This window comes from Anolis carolinensis, chromosome 5, assembly GCF_035594765.1.
Source record: "Anolis carolinensis isolate JA03-04 chromosome 5, rAnoCar3.1.pri, whole genome shotgun sequence".
Taxonomy (NCBI): Eukaryota; Metazoa; Chordata; class Lepidosauria; order Squamata; family Dactyloidae; genus Anolis; species Anolis carolinensis.
This window is the reverse complement of record NC_085845.1, coordinates 147,293,923-147,312,441: the sequence shown is the minus strand read 5'-3', so window position 1 is coordinate 147,312,441 and position 18,519 is coordinate 147,293,923. Positions and strand designations below refer to the sequence as shown.

At 38.2% G+C, this 18,519-nt stretch overlaps 1 protein-coding gene across 4 annotated transcripts in view; it reads left to right on the top strand.

Moving 5' to 3' along the window:
* slc38a4 (solute carrier family 38 member 4) overlaps nt 1–18,146 on the top strand; it is a 43,744-nt gene extending 25,598 nt beyond the window's left edge. For all 4 annotated transcript variants that reach the window (XM_016993816.2, XM_003221188.4, XM_016993815.2 and 1 more), the window contains 12 exons: nt 1,633–1,706; nt 2,631–2,723; nt 4,161–4,242; nt 4,347–4,429; nt 4,525–4,583; nt 5,828–6,106; nt 7,902–7,981; nt 8,902–9,002; nt 10,757–10,881; nt 12,564–12,708; nt 14,349–14,446; nt 14,759–18,146. In XM_016993816.2, coding sequence (XP_016849305.1) covers nt 1,633–1,706; nt 2,631–2,723; nt 4,161–4,242; nt 4,347–4,429; nt 4,525–4,583; nt 5,828–6,106; nt 7,902–7,981; nt 8,902–9,002; nt 10,757–10,881; nt 12,564–12,708; nt 14,349–14,446; nt 14,759–14,860 — 1,321 coding nt within the window. In that variant the 3' untranslated portion in view covers nt 14,861–18,146. The remainder of the gene's footprint in view (nt 1–1,632; nt 1,707–2,630; nt 2,724–4,160; nt 4,243–4,346; nt 4,430–4,524; nt 4,584–5,827; nt 6,107–7,901; nt 7,982–8,901; nt 9,003–10,756; nt 10,882–12,563; nt 12,709–14,348; nt 14,447–14,758) is intronic.
* Nucleotides 18,147–18,519: the final 373 nt, after the last annotated feature.

The window sequence follows — 18,519 nt, the reverse complement described above, 5'->3', positions numbered from 1 at the left end:
TCTATCTTGCACATATATTATTCATCAACTATTATCCCTAAGGCCTCAGCTGTGAAATTATTATTTTTTTCCAGTGATAGTATATAATAATAATAACATATCTCTTTGGCTTCCATTGTATACTATCAAGTGAAACATTGTCATTCCAATTGTAACAAATCTGCCCAAGGACTAAATAACCCCACCTAATTATGTATCTCTGTAACAAGGCGAATACCACTCCTCCTGTGATGAGAATGTTTTCTGTCCATATGGCACTAAATCTGACACTGGGTAACTTGAAATGTGGCTACAGACTTACTGTCCCTCTCACGTCTGACAGTGCCAAATATTCTTGCAGTGCTGACAGTAATGACATGTAGCTGACCTACACTATCCATACTGCATTCACTTTGACAGACAACAGCAGATGCTTTAGATAGTTCAATTCCTTCAGGAGAAAACTTTTAAAACCAGTTCAACAAATGGTTTTCGCACCTGAAACCTGGAATACTGGTTTCCACTTCTGAGAAAAGTCATAATGAAATACATATTTTGGTTTTGCATTGTCAAAAGAAAATGTTAACCCTCAGCATTCTTCAAGCAATCTACTTTTCCATTCAGAAGTAACAAGCTCAATGGAATATTTAGTTACTTGGCAAGAAGAATGTTTTGATCCAAATCTAAATGCTAGTCCCAATTAAGATTTGACCAGCTGTAGCAGTGAGATTTACACAATTGTTGATTGTATAATGGCATTGAATGCTTGCCGTATGCATGTTCTGTAATCTGCCTTGAGTCCCCTCAGGGAGATAGAATGGAATATAAATACAGTATATTATATTATAATTATTTTTATATAATTAGTAGTAGTAGTACTAGTATGGGTGTTGATATACCTTTCAGCAACTTATTTGTTGGATCTGCTTCAGTTAAAACAAGCTATTACATTTGAGCCAGGATTAGAATAGAGCTGATGAGAGTTACAGTCCAACAAAGCAGGAACATTGAAAAAGTCTCATTCCTGATTGTGAGAATACTGCTGTCACATGTATAAAACCTTCTCTCTGAGGTTTGGAAAGATACTTGACACCTGCATTGTTTACATTGTTCACCGTATCATCATTGTTTAAGAATCCTCGTGTGTCCTTTTTTAAAAAAAAAATGGTCATGTAATAATACCACTCCTTTACTCACTGAAAAGTGGATACGAGCACAATTTCATTAGGACAGGGCTGGAATCACTAAAAATGTGGGCTGACGTTTTAGTGGTACCATTTAAAGATGGGCAACAGTTCTTAGACTTTGTTTAAACCATGTTTACTTGTGTCTTGGAAGAATTATTTGGCTGGTCAAGGATTCTGGGAATTGTAGTCTAATAAAGAAAATGTGTCAATCTATGTCTTATTTCAAAGTATTACAAGGTATCAAGGTAACCATCTCAAATGTTCTTAAAATATCAAGGTAGAGAGTGGCTTTCTAGGCCTTTACAATCTTGTGAATCTTTGTATCCTTCATACAGAATTTTCTTTCTTTGTTACTGAAGCTTAAAATGACATTGCTGTATTGATGGCTGTATACATAACAGATAACCAATGTGTAAGTCACTTTTATTCTCTAGTACAGATCTCTAATATCTGTTATCCCTTTCAGAATCTTACTGCTCAGCGTAGCCATAATGTCTCTGTATTCGGTTCACCTACTACTGAAAACATCCAAAGAAGGAGGTATGATATATTTCCAAATATTGGGTGAGGCAGATTATTTTCCGGGCTGGTTCACAATATTTTTATCATGGAAATACTAAAACTAAATTTTCCCAGGCTCTGGTTATAATTCATATTTTACTGCCATTTCATGACACTCCCCAAAGCTGCTACTTGAAGAGGTCATTCTACTCTGGCTATGTTGGGTTTGGCCCTGTCATTTTGGTTGAGCATATCCCAAAGGGGCAGACAAAAATACAAGGGCCAGTAGGATGATTTGTGATACCAGACAGGAAGGAAGACTGCTGAACTATATTACTATGGTGATGCCACAACATAATCACAGCATAGCTGAAGTTAAACCCTTTCCCTTCCTGATGACTTCAGTAGAACAGACTTAGGAATATGCCTAACCTTTTTATTGGAATCAATTGGTTTTCAAAATCAGTCAGTCTTTATTTTGGTATAGATCAAAAGTGGGAAGATGTTTCTTGTGGGCCACATATGTGGACACAAATATGTATTTGTGGTCCCAGGGCCTCCGACTGTCCAATTTTCTCAAGAAAAAGAAAAAAAAGAAAGAAACTACATGCCCCCAAAGCAGTAGGGGAACATGTTGGTAGGTGTTAGGCTGCATTTGGCCCAGGGGAGGACTTTTTTCCAAAAGTGACCTAGAGATAGTTTTTTGTAGGCCTAAAATGACATGGTTGGGGGATAAAACATGGCACAAAAGGGTATTTGGGTGGGGGACTTGGATGGTGTGGTCCTCCAAGGGCTTCTGGGTGTGTAATTTGCCACCTTTATCCCCAGTAATTGCTCATTCCTGGTCTAGACCATATCTATTCACCCTAGTAACCTTCTGAAGATGTCATCTTAAAGGATCCTTCAAACTTGCATCAATTAAAAATATTTGTAATAAAACATTTCATCTTCTATTGTTCCTAGGCTCCCTAATATATGAAAAATTAGGCGAAAAGGCATTTGGATGGCCTGGAAAAATTAGTGCTTTTATTTCTCTTACAATGCAGAACATTGGAGGTAAGTAGGAAATGACTTTTTTCATGACAAGATTTTAAACCTGAATAATTTGTCTCGAGGCCCCTGGTGGCACAGTGTGTTAAAGCACTGAGCTGCTGAACTTGCGGACCAAAAGGTCCCAGGTTCAAATCCTGGGAGCGGAATGAGCGCCCGCTGTTAGCCCCAGCTCCTGCCAACCTAACAGTTCAAAAACATGCAAATGTGAGTAGATCAATAGGTACCACTCCGGCGGGAAGGTAATGGCGCTCCATGCAGTCATGCCGGCCACATGATCTGGAGATGTCTATGAACAATGCTGGGTCTTTGGCTTAGAAATGGAGATGAGCACCAACCCCCCCGAGTCAATCACGACTGGACATAACGTCAGGGGAAACCTTTACCTTTACCTAATTTGTCTCACAATATCCACAGGATAAGTTGTGTATACGTCATGCCATAATGGTCATAGATACTGTGTGGTAGATAGAAACTCACAATTATGTGTTCAATATTGTACATGTCTAATTGAATGAAATAAATACTACACTGAAAGCTAATTTTAGTCACAATACCATATAAGGAAAAACTAAAAATGACATTCCTTGTATCTTTAAAGGCCTAGACTGGATATAAAACGTGTTATCGTGTAACATGTTTCAGCCTTACATTGTTGCTGTATGATTTTATATTTTGCATACTTGGCATCTTTTTATTCACACATGTTTGGTCTTAAGAAGCAGGGTTAGAGCCACAATATTTTTGGCTGAGCTTCCATTGAAGTTAATTGTATTCTGATCATAACTGCCTTTTCACATGGATTTCAGTGGGACTTAAAATTATAACTAGCTTGCATTGCCATTGTATGTATGGCTATTGAGAAGTAAACCTTATTTGATGGGTGTTGTTGCCAAGTGTACATCACAGTGTCTTCATTCCCAAATACACTTATTAGAAGATGGATTTAATTCTGCTTCCTAGCATGCACATCTGAGAAAGCATTTTTACTATTTAAGTGTTAACTCCATAAAATACTTAAGGCAAAAATAGGACAATACAATGAAATTAGAAATGCCAAATATAAAAAGGAGACATCTGGTTTCTCCATTACAGAGTATAGGATACAATAATGGAATCAAAGCCAAATAGGAATTTTTTTTTGGATAAACTGAATTGAGATTAGGTTTTCATCAGTGTAGGAAAAACAAGGTACAATAATTTGAACCATCTTTTATTAATTCCACTAGAATATACTACAATTTCCCTTATTTATTTATATTCTGATTTTCCCCCCTCAGAATTGAAAGATGGTCAGAGGATTATGAATGTTTGGAATCCAAACTGATATGAATGTAATATCCATGCAACTGAATATTTAGAAAATTCTTTTTTTATTGAAAGTGGAATTTAGTGCCTTTGGGTGTCTCTTTCCATCCTAAATTAATATATTTGTCATTTCAGCAATGTCGAGCTACCTCTTTATCATTAAGTATGAACTCCCTGAAGTTATCAGAGTATTTCTAGGCCTTGAAGAGAATTCTGGGTAAGATTTTGTTTATGTCTATATGTTAAAAATAAATATCATCCACCCACTAGTAAACTTAACAGAACTGATTAATGCGTGGTTATTTTATTTTTGCATTTTAGGGAATGGTATCTTAATGGAAACTACCTCGTAATATTTGTGAGCATTGGAGTTATCCTTCCACTTTCCCTTCTAAAGAACTTAGGTAGATATTTTTTTCTAATGAAAACACATTATAGTTTATCTGTATTAGACATTTTGCATGTTAATTAATTGTGCATTCTGTTACTGTTTTTGAAGGATATCTTGGCTATACAAGTGGATTTTCGCTAATGTGTATGGTGTTCTTTCTCAGTGTGGTAAGTGATATTAACATATGCATGATTTTATACTATAAATGCAAAAGATGCTTGATGTGTATGGACAGGAGCTCCATCTTCCAACAGATGCTGCTCATATTTCTCCATATATTAATAAATAACAGTCCCACCCTATTGGCCAGCTTAAACTTTAAAAAACTGAGTAATCATATGTGCCACAGCAGAATAACAAATCAGAAAGTAGGACATTTTTAATGTATATCAAAGTGTAGTAAAGAGATAAGTAATGGCTCCAAGTTTAGACAAAATTATACAATGAGATTGGAATGGTTCCTGTTCCCAACCCACCTTTAGTTGAGTCTCATTGAATTATTGTATCATGGCTGTGTGATAAGTGAGCACAAAAGCATGATAGCCTAATTGTGATCAAGATGATATTCATTGTAGTGTACAGCATCACCAATAACCTAGTCAGATATATCATTTGAGATGAATGGTACTAATTAGAAATGTGCACGATATTTGTCTCATTTGTTTCATTCATGTTTCTGTTTTGTATCGTCCATTTGGATAGCACAAAACAGAAAGGCCACAATGAAACAAAAACTGCCTCAAAACGAAAGGCAGGCAGAAGCCGATATCAGCTCCAAGCCTGTCTTTCAGATCGATCAGCTGTAGGCCCTGCAGGGCCCAGGTGTGTAGGCCCAAAGCCTGTACCCATAGGCCCAAAGTTCCCAGACCTACAAGTGCAGGCTTTAGGCCTAGGCGCCCAGGCCTCACAGGACTTACAGTCAATTACTTACAAGGAGTAAGGCACTTGACTGTAAGTCCTGCGAGGCCAGGCTAGGCACAGCCCAAAGCCTGCACCCATAGGCCCGGGCACCCGGACCTATGGCTGCAGGCTTTGGGCTACGCACACAGGTCTGGCGGGGGGGGGGGAGGAGGTTGGGGTGGCTGAGTCATCCTATGCCTCCCCCCTCCCTTTGCCCGGCTCCTTACTGGGCATTTGAGCAGCGCTGGCTGCTGCTTTGACCTTGGCAGCACCCCCCCCCCTCCAAAAAAAACCCCAATAAAACATGAAACAAAACAAAACAAATGTCTGGCCTCCCAATTTTGGAAGGTCAGACGAAAACAGATCAGGGCCTAGACGAAAGCCGGGACATGAAACAGAACAAGGTAAGTCCCAAAAGCCCATCTCTAGTACTAATACCTATAGAGAGATTGAAAATGTTGCTGACTTTAACTTTGCAGTCTCTTGATGCATATTTCTAATCTTATTTTAGGTGATCTACAAGAAATCCCAAATTCCTTGTCCACTCCCACACTTGGACAATAGAATTAGCAACTGGTCCTCCAATGGCACTACAGTTCCATTACACGTAGTAATGCTACCCAATGACTCTGCTAATTCGGGCCTCAACTTGATGATAGATAATGACCACAAGCAGTATTCAAGTTTTGAAGAAAACATTGATAAATTCCACCAGAGTGGGGTCAAATATGAAGCCCACGAAGAGGAGAATGACATGTGCCGACCCAAGTATTTTGTATTTAACTCACGGGTAAGGTTCTAAATTTGCATAGCAAAAAATTGCCTGCCAGTCTCCTTTGAGAGTTTTTGTGATGTGTGGTCTATCTATTCCAAATAGTGTTCCAGCTTGAAACATTTAAGTTTTGTTGAATACTCCGTCCAAGACCTTAGGCATCCTGTTTTAAACAGGACATTCTGCATTTGGGGCTTAAAGTGTAGTCTCATATTATGGTCTTATAGGATGTTCCAACTCCGATATCCTTGGACATACTGAGAACAGCTATAAGATATGCTCCCAGCAAAATAACTCCTGAGCATTTGGTACACAGCAACTAGACCCTAAATACCAAATCCAATGGTCTGTCTCCTAGAACCATGACAGCATGGTATTGCTCTTCCTTCTCCTTTCTGGCCAGCTACATGAGAGGGAGTCATTGGCAGCTACACCCACAACTGACCAACCCCAGAGTATTTGGTACAAATCAAAATAGCCTCAAATTGCATACCAACTATTTTGGGCAAGGCTCATTTGTTCTGCATATGATTGGCATGTGCTCTCCCATTCAAATCTCCAAGGCTGAATCTACACTGCCATATAAAATCCAGATTATTTGCTTTGAAATTGATTATATGGCAGTGTAGACTGTTATAATTAAGTTCAAAGTGAATAATCTGGATAATCTGATTTGATAATATGGATTATATGGCAGTGTAGATCCGGCCCAAGCCTATGCAACAAAAGGGAATGGTGATGCAAGTCACACTTCAAATTTTGCAAGAATATAAGGTGTTATGGAATCCTTCCTCACATCTACCAACTAGTCTAGCAACAGAGAGAACTGTCTTGTCATTGCTATTTGAAAACCTAGTAAAGGGCCCTTCCAGACAGGCCCAAACCACGGAACCTATTTTGCTTTTACCTGGGGCACTCAAACAATGCCTTAGGTAAACGCAAATTAATGCAGTGTAAACTGGGTTCTCCCAGTTCATGCTGCATTAATTAAACACCTCTAAAGATCCCAACTTTACGCTAGGATCCAGGACTTTAGAGGTGAGGGCCCTGTGAGGACTGACTCCCGGGACTGCTTCCGCAATCCTGGGGGTCAGTGCCCACAGCCATCCTGCTTCTTCGGGCTCCCAGAAGGCCGGAGGAATGGGATGGTGCCCCCCTCCCCTCCCAGTCCCCATTTTGCCCTCCAAACGTACTTCTCTACAGTCTTTCTGATGTGAGAAAATGGTGCGGCAGGAGGTTGAAGGCAAGGAGGGATTTTCCTTCCGCCCCGCCCCCCCCCCCCAACGCATCTTGCATCAGGAGGAATGTAGAGAGGGGCCTGTACTGCCTGCAGGCCCCTCCAGTAGGTTTGGGGGGGGGGAGAAATGGGAGGCTGGAGGGGATTGCCATCTACCCACCCCTCTGAGGAAAGCCTGGGGTTTGGGTTGGGGCTGTGGACTGAAACCCAAGAGGAAGCGGGTTGTTTTAACCCACTTCCTCTCGGATTTTAGTATAATGTAGAAGGGCCTTTTTCCTTCTTGCATAGTGATTAATGGTTTGCAGAAGCAGCAGCACACAGTAACTATTCCCAGAAGATTATTTCTTTATAAGGTTCTCTGCTATGAAAAGAGAAGATAGTATGAATTAATTAGTAGTTAATTAGTTATCATTTAGTTATTTCCATAGCTTCTCATGCAGTATTTCTGTATTAGGCTGGCCTTTGTCTGGACTAATTGCAACATTGAGCCAGTCATAAAATGTAATAAACAGAATTGACATTCTCCAGTGAGAAATAAATATGCTAACCCAAACTGGTGCCCATTTTTCCTTTTAGACTGCCTATACAATACCAATTCTTGCATTTGCATTCGTGTGCCACCCTGAAGTATTACCCATCTACAGTGAACTAAAAAAGTAAGTTTGCTTCTATTAAATTTTCTGTATAATAGAGCTTGGAAATTTTACTGTTTTGAACTACAACTCCCAGAATCCTACAAGTATTATGACTAAGGGCCAAATTGAGGGATTCTGAGAATTGTAGTCCAGAACAGAAACATTTATACATTTTGTTTTGTACAGTACTCAATGTTTTCAATTCTCTGGCATTAGCACATAATTCACAAATATACTACATTTTATATTAGTAAATCAGTTATTGCTAAACCTTCCTATTTAGTTATTGCATTTGCTATTCTCTTTATATTTTTGTACTCTTCAGATGTTTCTGTTTTATATGCTGTACCTTTTCCAGAAGATCAAAGCATGCACTGCTGATAGGTTTTTTTCTTTCTTTTGCTTGATTTGTCCTTTCTGGAGAAAATAGCGTAATACATGCTATGGTTGTGAAATGGGAGACACCAAAGAAGAAAACAACTTTGGTGTGAAAAATAACCATACTCCCATTTTCTGTGTCCCTTTCTTTAGCTATATGTAACACTACAGGACAAACACTGGTTTCAATATTTTTAATATAATGAATAAATAAATATCTGAATCCCGCAAAAAGGATAAGTTTTTTAATATATCAGGGCACCACAGTTTTGTGAGGGACAAACCATTTTCTACCACCTCATAGAATTACAGTTCCCAGAATTCTTTGCAGTACACATTAGTTTAAAACACACAATAGGTAGCTATTACCTGTAAATTTAGAACTAGAAATAACTGGAAACTGAAATCTGAAATATGTACGCAGAAGAAATGATCAGGAATATATTTTCTATAAGGGCCTTTGAGTCCCCTGAAGCTGGTTGGTCTTTTGGAAAATATCCTTGCTTTTTTGTTCATGTCACAAATACAGGTAATAGTTAACTGTATTGGGGGTTTTTTTCCAGCCGATCTCGGAAACGGATGCAAAATGTTTCTAACGTCTCCATCACTGGGATGCTTATTATGTATCTACTGGCTGCTCTATTTGGCTATCTTACTTTCTATGGTGAGTTGAAGATCTTTAGATTAGTACAGAACTCAATTACTCCTAATTTTCACGTATTTCCAATTGAAATATACTCCCCTTCTTGTTTTATTTTTCTTCTAGTAAGCCATAGCACAATCAAGTAATCCAAAGATTTTCTACTAGTTTTCATAGTAAAATCAAAACTCTGTTTCTTATATTATGTATTTCACTTCACTACCCTCTCTTGTGTTCCTCTTCTGTTTAGCAAAATGCTTTGTTATCTTGAATGATTTTTTTTTACATATTGAGAATTGGTTTTATACAGTGCGATAGAAATATTGTTGCCATTATGTCTGCCACAATATTTAACTGTGGTGTCACAGACAGAACGCCACCAAATAAGGTTCAACACAGTTTATTAAAGTTACAGAACCAAAAATGCCCGTAAAAAACAAAGGGCTAGGCAAACACTTGCCTTCAATGTGAAAAGATACTAAAAACGGTTCAAAAAATAAACCGGATTAAACAGGAGTTTAATCCGGGTTAAATCAAAAATGCTTACTTCAGCCTGGCACTTTAAACAAACAAAAGTTGGTAAACAAAGATTCAATGAAACACAAATAACTGGCAGCAGATTCTTCTCTGCTACTCAAAAGCTACGATTGAGTAACTAAGTTGTTACTCCTCCGTGCAACGAGCGAACTCCGGGTCCAAACACATCAATCAGGGTAGCAGTGGTCAGCAGGGTCCCAATCCGGTCCAAGGTCGAAAGCCAGGTACAGACGTCTTTAGTTCACCAGTTCCACCGATAGCCACAGAAGGGATAGTCCGAGGTCGTAGTCAGTCAGTCAGTCCAGAGTAGGCAATTAATGTCCGTCAAAAAGACGACGGAGGTCCAAGCTATCAAGATTAAACACAAGTTGCACAGGAAAAGCCCACACAGTTCCTCCTGCCGTCTATGCCCAGTGTCCTTGGTAACTTACGTATTCAGCAAACGAATCACACCCGTCTTCAGGAAATTCCCCAACAAGAGCCCAAGCGTTCGTCCAGATTACCTTGCCCAACGCAATTAGCCATTGATTCTAAACCCCATTTTATGCCAGTTCATAACTCCTCATCACTATCAGCTGCTATCCTAATTCCAGGTGCCTCATCATCATCATCCTCATCAGAGCTAAAACACCTTTGACTACGCCCCACAGCATCCCCAGCTGTGGATCCCGTTCCATCCCTCCAGCCCGTCCACGGGTCCGATCCTGCAACCCGCCAGTCGCCTCCCATGCTATCATTGCCGGTGACACCCAAATCCTCCCTCACACGAGTCCATTCCATGTCATCCTCCTCTGAGCTAACCATCTCTTCCTCCATTCCCTCAGTAAAACCCTCAAAGGAGTCTTCGTCTGTTGGTTCTGCAAATAAGTCTCGGAGCCGTTTCCTTTCGCGCTCCTCAAGAGAGTCTGACTCTCGAGGAGTCTTACGACCTCGTCTCCCAGTATCGGAGCCATAAGGCTCAACCATAACATGTGGCTTGTTTTCTCCTTGGCCATGATTCCACCTAGTTTAACCAAAGCTAGGGCAAGTTATGCAACTAAACACTGCCAACTATGATTAAACATTATTTTCAAACTACTTCTAATCCCTTAAAATGGCTGAAAAGTGTATTTGAATTCTCCAGTTGGTTAAACTAAAATGCCTTTATTCTGTTATGAATGTCTTTATGAATGTATTGCTAAGAATGAGCAAACATGAGATTGCCTGAAAAAACTTATTTTGATCTTTTATTTTTTGTGCAGGTGAGGTGGAAGATGAGCTGCTTCACACATACACCAAAGTGTACAATTTTGACACTCTGCTTTTGATGGTCCGCGTTGCTGTACTTGTAGCTGTGACCCTGACTGTACCTATAGTCCTATTTCCGGTAAGTTGAAAGGCAATGTATTAAGTTTTCTTCAAACAACCTGTATTTGAGAATTCTGAAGAAAAAAAGTGGCAGGACAAGATAAAAGCAATAAGGACAGTGACCAAGCTTCAGACAAAAGGCTGAATGCTACATTTTGGAACCACTACATCTTTTTATCTGTTTTAAAATAGAATTTTAAAGTGCAATGTTATTAAAATATCTATTATAAAAATGTTGTTAATAAAGGGAAATGAATGTCACCTATCCATTTTCACCCCTCTTTTGAAGTCTCCTATAATCAATCAAATCACTCACTGACCTTTTGTTAGTCTAGTAGCAAAGAATTCTGTACATTTCCCAGTTTTGGAGCAACTCAGAAGTATGCACCTACCAGCTGCCCATATAGCCGGACATGGCACTTATTTTGTCTTTGTTCACAGAGGTGATTAAGTAGGAAACCTGAATTGCTGACAGATCCCCAACAATGCATGTCAGATCCACAACAATGCTTTTCCTCTTGCATTACTGCACCTTTCAACAGCTCTGGGCTTCTCAAGTTACACTTACATGAACTATCCCTTTTGCAGTCCTCCTGTTCAATAATTATAATGCCATAATGTTTCCCTTACAAATACTGTATTTGTGGACAACACCCAGAATTCCAGAATCTAAGGTGCTGGCTAGTAGGTTCAGGAAACTACCCCTCTCCTGAAAACAGTAAGATTCCTAAACTGTACCCATAATGATTTCTGAAAGCTCTGGTTCGCCCCTGACATGCTCACAAAGGTGCCGTTTTTGCTACTTGCCTTCTGCACATTTTTCTTTAGCTCCTAGGAGGCCTTCAGTGTAACACTATCCCTCCTTGCCTAGTGGATCTGCTATTGACCTTTTACCTACTTATCTCTGCTGGTAAAAAGGCTGGAGAAATACTGTTCAAGCCTGGGATGTTTACATAAATTCAGCAAACAGACTTGAGTACCTCCACATTTTTCCTGCTGTCATTTTGTAAATCAAATTATATTGATTGAGAGAAATTTATATTGTCCCTTTTTAACACTGAAAGCAAACATGTCTTCTTTTTTTAATAGCCCACCAGCACTTTTCCAGAAAGTTTATCTATTTATTTCTTGCTGAATATGTATAGCTGCTCTGTAAGAGAAGTTTCTCTCTTTTCTTTTACTTATGCATTAATTAAAAAACAGAAATAAGGAAGGTTGCCAGTGCATTTCACAGTTACCAGTCTAAACTTCTCAGTATTTTTCAATGTTTTATTTCCTTCTTTACTAGTATTTTTTTAAATACCTAAATGAATAGATATCATTTTCTTTCAACAAGTGATTTCTTTTTCTGAACATATTCCCTTCAAGAGATTTCCTCTGCAGTTTTTTCTAGACTGATAGAACTATTTGCATTCCAGGTTTGAAATATACATACAAAATCATGATAATAAAAAGAACTGTTGATATAGTCTTCTGGGTGGACAACAGATGTTGTTGGATTGCCACTCCCATCATGCCTCACCATGCACTATGATAGATAGGACTGATGGAAAGTGCAATCCAGTAAAATCTGGAAGGACACAAGCTATCCACTGCTGAGATAGATAGATATAGATATATAATATTTTGTAGGAATTTCTTAATTTACTTAAATTAAATGATGAAAAAATATTGAGATACAATTTTGTTCATTCTTTGCAGATCCGTACATCAGTTACGGCACTTTTGTTCCCTGGAAGGCCTTTCAGTTGGATAAGACACTTTCTAATTGCAGCTGTTATACTTATATTCAATAATATCCTAGTCATCTTTGTCCCTACTATTAAAGACATCTTTGGATTCATAGGTATGTGTTAATGATGGGAAATCCTCATTCATTTTCTTATTTCTGTGTTGGCAAGAAAATTGTTTTGTTTTTTTTAAAAACCTGGTTTTGTTATTTACAAGGACAATTTTGATTCATATTACAATGCTCAATAAAAAAAGGATCATTTCCCAATCCCAGTCTTGACAAGCATTATTTTCCATATTGACACCAGTATTTGCTTTTACCCGAGCTTATCCTTAAGTGTGGAGAGTAAAATGAGGGAACAATCCCCAATAAGAATCCCCCCCTGAAGTTTTCCTTCATTCCCCAAATTTCTAGCACTATAATAGTTTGAAACTTCAGTGTAGAAATATTGTTTAGGCATTCAGAGACAAGGTACAGACAAAGTTATCAAAGGAATGTAAGCATGATATGAACAGTGTTCAGTGTCTCATTCTCTGCAGTGCTGCACATCTGCAGAATGAAGGAACATTTCAAAAGGGCAGAATTCTTATTTGGGGTGGGCAAATAATGGGAGAGATTTTCTTGATGATAACTGAAAGAAAAAGGAAGATAAATCCTCCTACAATCCTAATCCAGACTGGGTCTCTAAATTCAGAGCTATAAATTTGTTTTAAAGTACCTAATAAACTATATACTGTATATTTTAAGTAATACATTGTTTGACCCTTCTGGACAGTTTCAGATATGATCAACTATTAGGTCCCAGCCTTGTTCTCAGAATCAGTAAATGAGGTGGTAAACCTGTTTCGCCTCTTGCAGTTGCATCGATCAAGATAAAAAAGCAAGCCCTGTGCATGCAAAATGAGATGCCAAAGGAAGATACTTTGTGTCTGACATGTCAGGTGGAATCCTGTTGGTGACAGAATTGCATGTATCTTAGGGTTATATGTGTGAACCTTGCACAAGAAGATATTCACTAGTCCCTTGTGTACCATCCAGACCCTACCCCCAGGACAAAATCAAACATTTGCTGATAATAAATCAGCATTTGCAAAGCTTGCTAAACAGGCTGGTTTTCCTTTTTATGAAGTACAACTGAAGCATTTTCTGCAAAGTCCACTGCACATTGTTGGTAACAGGTGTGGTTAAATGTCTAAGACAGCCACTAAGTGGCATTCAGAATCTTTATTGTTGCCAAAATCTTTGCAATTCCAACATTGAGCTAATGGGGGTCCATTTGGGGACAGGCCCCATAGATCAAGGAGCTGTGCTCTAGATTAGCTACTTACCTACTTATTACCTTAGTCCTGATCCAACCCATCTCAATCTTGATTTATCAAGTCACAAACCAGTCACAAATGTGCAACGCTATGTTATGCATTTGCAACTGTGATTGTGAAGTCCATTGAACAAGTATAATAATAATATTTATTTATTTATTTATTTATACCCCGCCACCATCTCCCCGTAGGGACTCAGGGCGGCTCACAATGTTACAAAAGTAACAACACCAATACATTAGCACAAAATACATTAGCACAGGTTAAAACACAATAAGATAATAAAACAAAAGTTAAAACAAAAGTTAATACAACAGAATAGTATCAAACAACCACCAATACAGTTTAGTCAACTTCAACTATAACCCGCAGATTCTTTTTCTTAAGCCTTCCCTTTTTTTACTAAGCTGTAATGACATGTCTTTCTTCTGGCAGGTGCTTCTGCTGCCACTATGCTGATCTTTATTCTTCCTGCTGCCTTCTATCTTCGGATTGTCAAAAAAGAGCCTTTCAGGTCACCTCAGAAGATTGGAGTAAGTAGACTAGAAGTTATCAATACTGTATTGTCCCTTATCCACAGATTTTATATCCATGGCTTCACATATCCAGACTCCCAAAAATATATCCACCACCCAAGTGTTTGTGGGCCTTTCTAAATCCTCTGGTGCAGTTCTATGCTTTTCGATGAAGTATGGTCACCAAAATAAAGGGTTTGCTTTTCTCCAGTTTCAGATATGAATGGGGACCCGGGGAGGGGGGGGGATATGGGGTTGTATTGTTGTATCTTAACATCTCATCACTACTAACTGGGTCGTTTTATTGTTGTTGTGCCTTCTCAATTACAGGCCTTGGTTTTCCTGATTGTCGGCATCATCTTCATGATTGGGAGCATGACTCTAATTGTCCTGGACTGGATTTACAATTCTCCTGGTTCCAATCAGCATTAATCTGAAAGGAAATAGATGCTGCTTCTTTTTTCTGGAAATGGTAGAATGCCATCATCCAAAAAGAAAGAAAAAACTTTTGACATATTGAAGAGGACATTACTTCTAGTCAATTTCTGCAAAATTCCAAAGACTTTGCTAGTATTACCACTAGGAGGATCCTATGGAATATTCAATCTCCCTTTAATAAGGGAGAGTTATTTATGCATCGAAGCCTGAGCCACACCTTTCTGGACCAGGTTAGGATAAAGAAAGTGTGCTAGTGGAGGCACAAAGCTCATTATGTATATAGTCCTCAGAACAGACTGCTCCTGTTACTGTTTTTCCAAGAAGTAACATGTTGTTACTTCTTGTTAAAAAAGGGAGTACAACAATATTTAGAATCTTGAAAGACAACAGGGCTTACAGTGCCTTTTAAACTTGCAATGAGTAGGGTTTCTATCATATTTTGTACCCTGTTTTGAGAAAAAGGCTGGAATATTTATTACTTGTTCAGAATTGGAAAGTCTCAAAATCTCAAGTCCAGTTGCCAAACTGTGTATATATGTATGTATAGTTTATACACATAAATACAAAAGGGAAGAGAAAATCAATGGAAAAATATTCTTTAAATGGTTGTCCATGAGGTTAATGGGTACAATCTTAATAGAATTTACAAGCCTATACCAAGTTAGTCCCATGTTTTTTAGTCCTGGAACTCACATTAATGTTGATCTCCCAAGTTCCCATTGATTAATTGGGACTAGTGAAACTAACAATCGGCTTTAAGCATAAATAATACAGTGAGGCCCGACCTTTCTAATTTACTTCTTAAGCCAAAAGGTGGTAACAAGTATGCCTACCATCACATAGTATGTGGTCATGCTCACTTTCGGAAATCTTTGCAGTATAAATGAGGCAACACAGATTAGTCACAATTGGTTTGGCTAACAGGGTTTTTCAGTCCAATCATCTTGCAGATGTATTTATTAGTAAAATTTTGCCAGGTCAATAAAATCATTTCTTGCCACATCCAACTTTCAGAACTTTACCATTTGACATGGCAGTACTTACAAGTGAAGAAAGGGATATTGGCCAGTCACTTATTAAATTTGGCTATGCCCTTTAAATGTATTCATAGCTGCAAAGCTAGCACTTGAACTCACTTTTTAAGTGGATGCCAATGTTGTAGTGTTGCAAATATTCTTTTCTGGTATAATCTCTATTGATAAGATTTAGAAGTGCTCAGAGTTTGGAAAGTTAATTTTAAAAAGCTCCAAGAATGTTCCATCTGAATGTTTTGTATTCAGCAACATGTGACACAGAGCAAACCAGCACTTAAACCATATGCTATACTCTTATTATTTAGTTTGAAACTAAAAAATGTGGTACTCACTCCCCACATAACGGTAACAGTAACTAAAATACTATTGGTTACACAACAGATACAGGTTATCCCCCATTAAGTTATAATTGTCATGCCATGTAGCTACACCACATGTATTGGGGACAGGAATTAATTACAAGTAATTTGTTACTTGTAAATATTTACTGCCAAGCTATGGGAGCACTTACGTGGTAGATATGATCAACATGTTGGCAACTTCTACATCCCTGCATGATGCTTAACATCATGATGAGAATCTCGTGATAATCATATCTCATGGTAGCTTTCTTCAACCAAGCTGCCTCTAGATACTTTGAACTGGTACTAATAGGCGTTGCAACACAAAGCAACTGGAAAGCACCTGGCTGGGGAAGCCTGAACTATGACAATGTTTGAGGGATTTTTATAGTAAGCAAACCCAAACCTTTAAAAGTTGTTTTACAAAGCACACATACATACACATGCGTGCGTGCAGATACAACCCCTAGTTAATTATTTTCTGTATATTTTAAAACCACTAGGCTGTGGTTCAAAACATTTTCTCCCATCCACTTTGTTGTCACCACAGTACTCACAAATGAGCACAAGTCGCAGCTCAAGCCAGCACTTGAACAATGTGATATTTTTCCTTCACTAAGTGAAGTCACATCCGCATATAACTATAAAAATAACATTAAATGACTAAAGTTTTCCCTTACTAAGCTGTCAAATAGTTATACCATATTGAATGAATTTCAAATAACTAGTTGTTTTATATAATTATTTCCAAGTTATGAGCAAAATATATACAGGTTGAGCATCGCTTGTCCAGAATTTCAAAGTCCAAAATTGTCCAGAATCTGAAATTGTCCACAGTAGTGGCTGAGATAATGACCCTCTTGGTTTTTGGTGGTTTAATGTACACAAACTTTGTTTCATGCCCAGAATCATTAAAAATACTAGATATAATTACCTTCAGACTATGTGTATAAGGTGTATATGAAACATAAATGAATTTTATCTTTAGACCTGGGTCACAACTCCAAGATATCTCACTATGCATGTACAGTAGAGTCTCACTTATCCAAAATAAATGGGCCGACAGAACATTTATAAGCGAAAATGTTGGATAATAAGGAGGGATTAAGGGAAAGCGTATTAAACATCAAATTATGTTATGATTTTACAAATTAAGCACCAAAACATCATGCTTTACAACAAATGGATAGAAAACGCAGTTCAGTACATGATAACGTTATGTAATAATTATTATATTTATGAATTTAGCACCAAATTTTCACAATTTATTGAAAAACTGACTACAAAAACATTGACTACTAAAAGGCAAACTGCGTTGGATAATACAGACCCTTGGATAAGTGGAGCGTGAATAAGTGAGACTCTACTGTATATGCAAATACAGGTATTCCAAAATCTGAAATCCAAAACACTTTTGTCCCAAGCATTTTGGATAAGGAATACAACCTGTACACCCAATTTGAAACATGGTTCTATATATATAATTCTATTTGAATGAAAATATTGAAAAAACTGGATCCCTGTTTGTAGTTTGTCTTCCACTATAACTCAGATATAAAGAGATCACAAGAAATGTGAAAGCACATTAACCAGTATTGTTCAACGCATTTTTATTTGATAAAACGGTCAGTGCAGGAAACTGTGGTCATTGCTATGTATGTACTATATAAATATTTATGTATATAATCTTATTCTATCAAATGTTACAGTATGATACAGTGTTTTAATTTTTATATATCTATTGTGTAGTTGTTTTCACAAGATTTGTAGATTTGGTGGGCTCAGAAAGGTTTGACATACAGCTGCTTGAAATGTCACTTGTGAAAGTCCAAAAGGTTATCCAACCAGAATGAAATGGCCAACATGTTGTTGAAGAGAGTTACGACAATAAATTTCAAGAATTCAGGGTTGCTGTCTGTGTTTGTCAATGTATTGTACTAGATGCTACTTTGAATCCCCACTGCGAAATAAAGAGACCAGACACAAAGATATGGAGAAATAACAGGCCATTTATTGACCTATTTAAACTGGTAAATGAACTATTTAACTAGTTGTGGGGGGAGCACTGCGGCATGGGCAATGGTGTGAGGTGAGATATCATTCTCTGACTACCTGCCAAGCAAATGACTGGGCGAAGCACCTGACCCCGAGGGCGCTCCACAGTGATGGTTTGCCATCCCTGGGAACCTCCCTCCCGAGCCCAGAATCCAATAGGAGAGAGGTAGACCCCCAGGTAAGCTCCAAAGGAGATATTTTGGAGCACCCCTTAAGCCCCAGA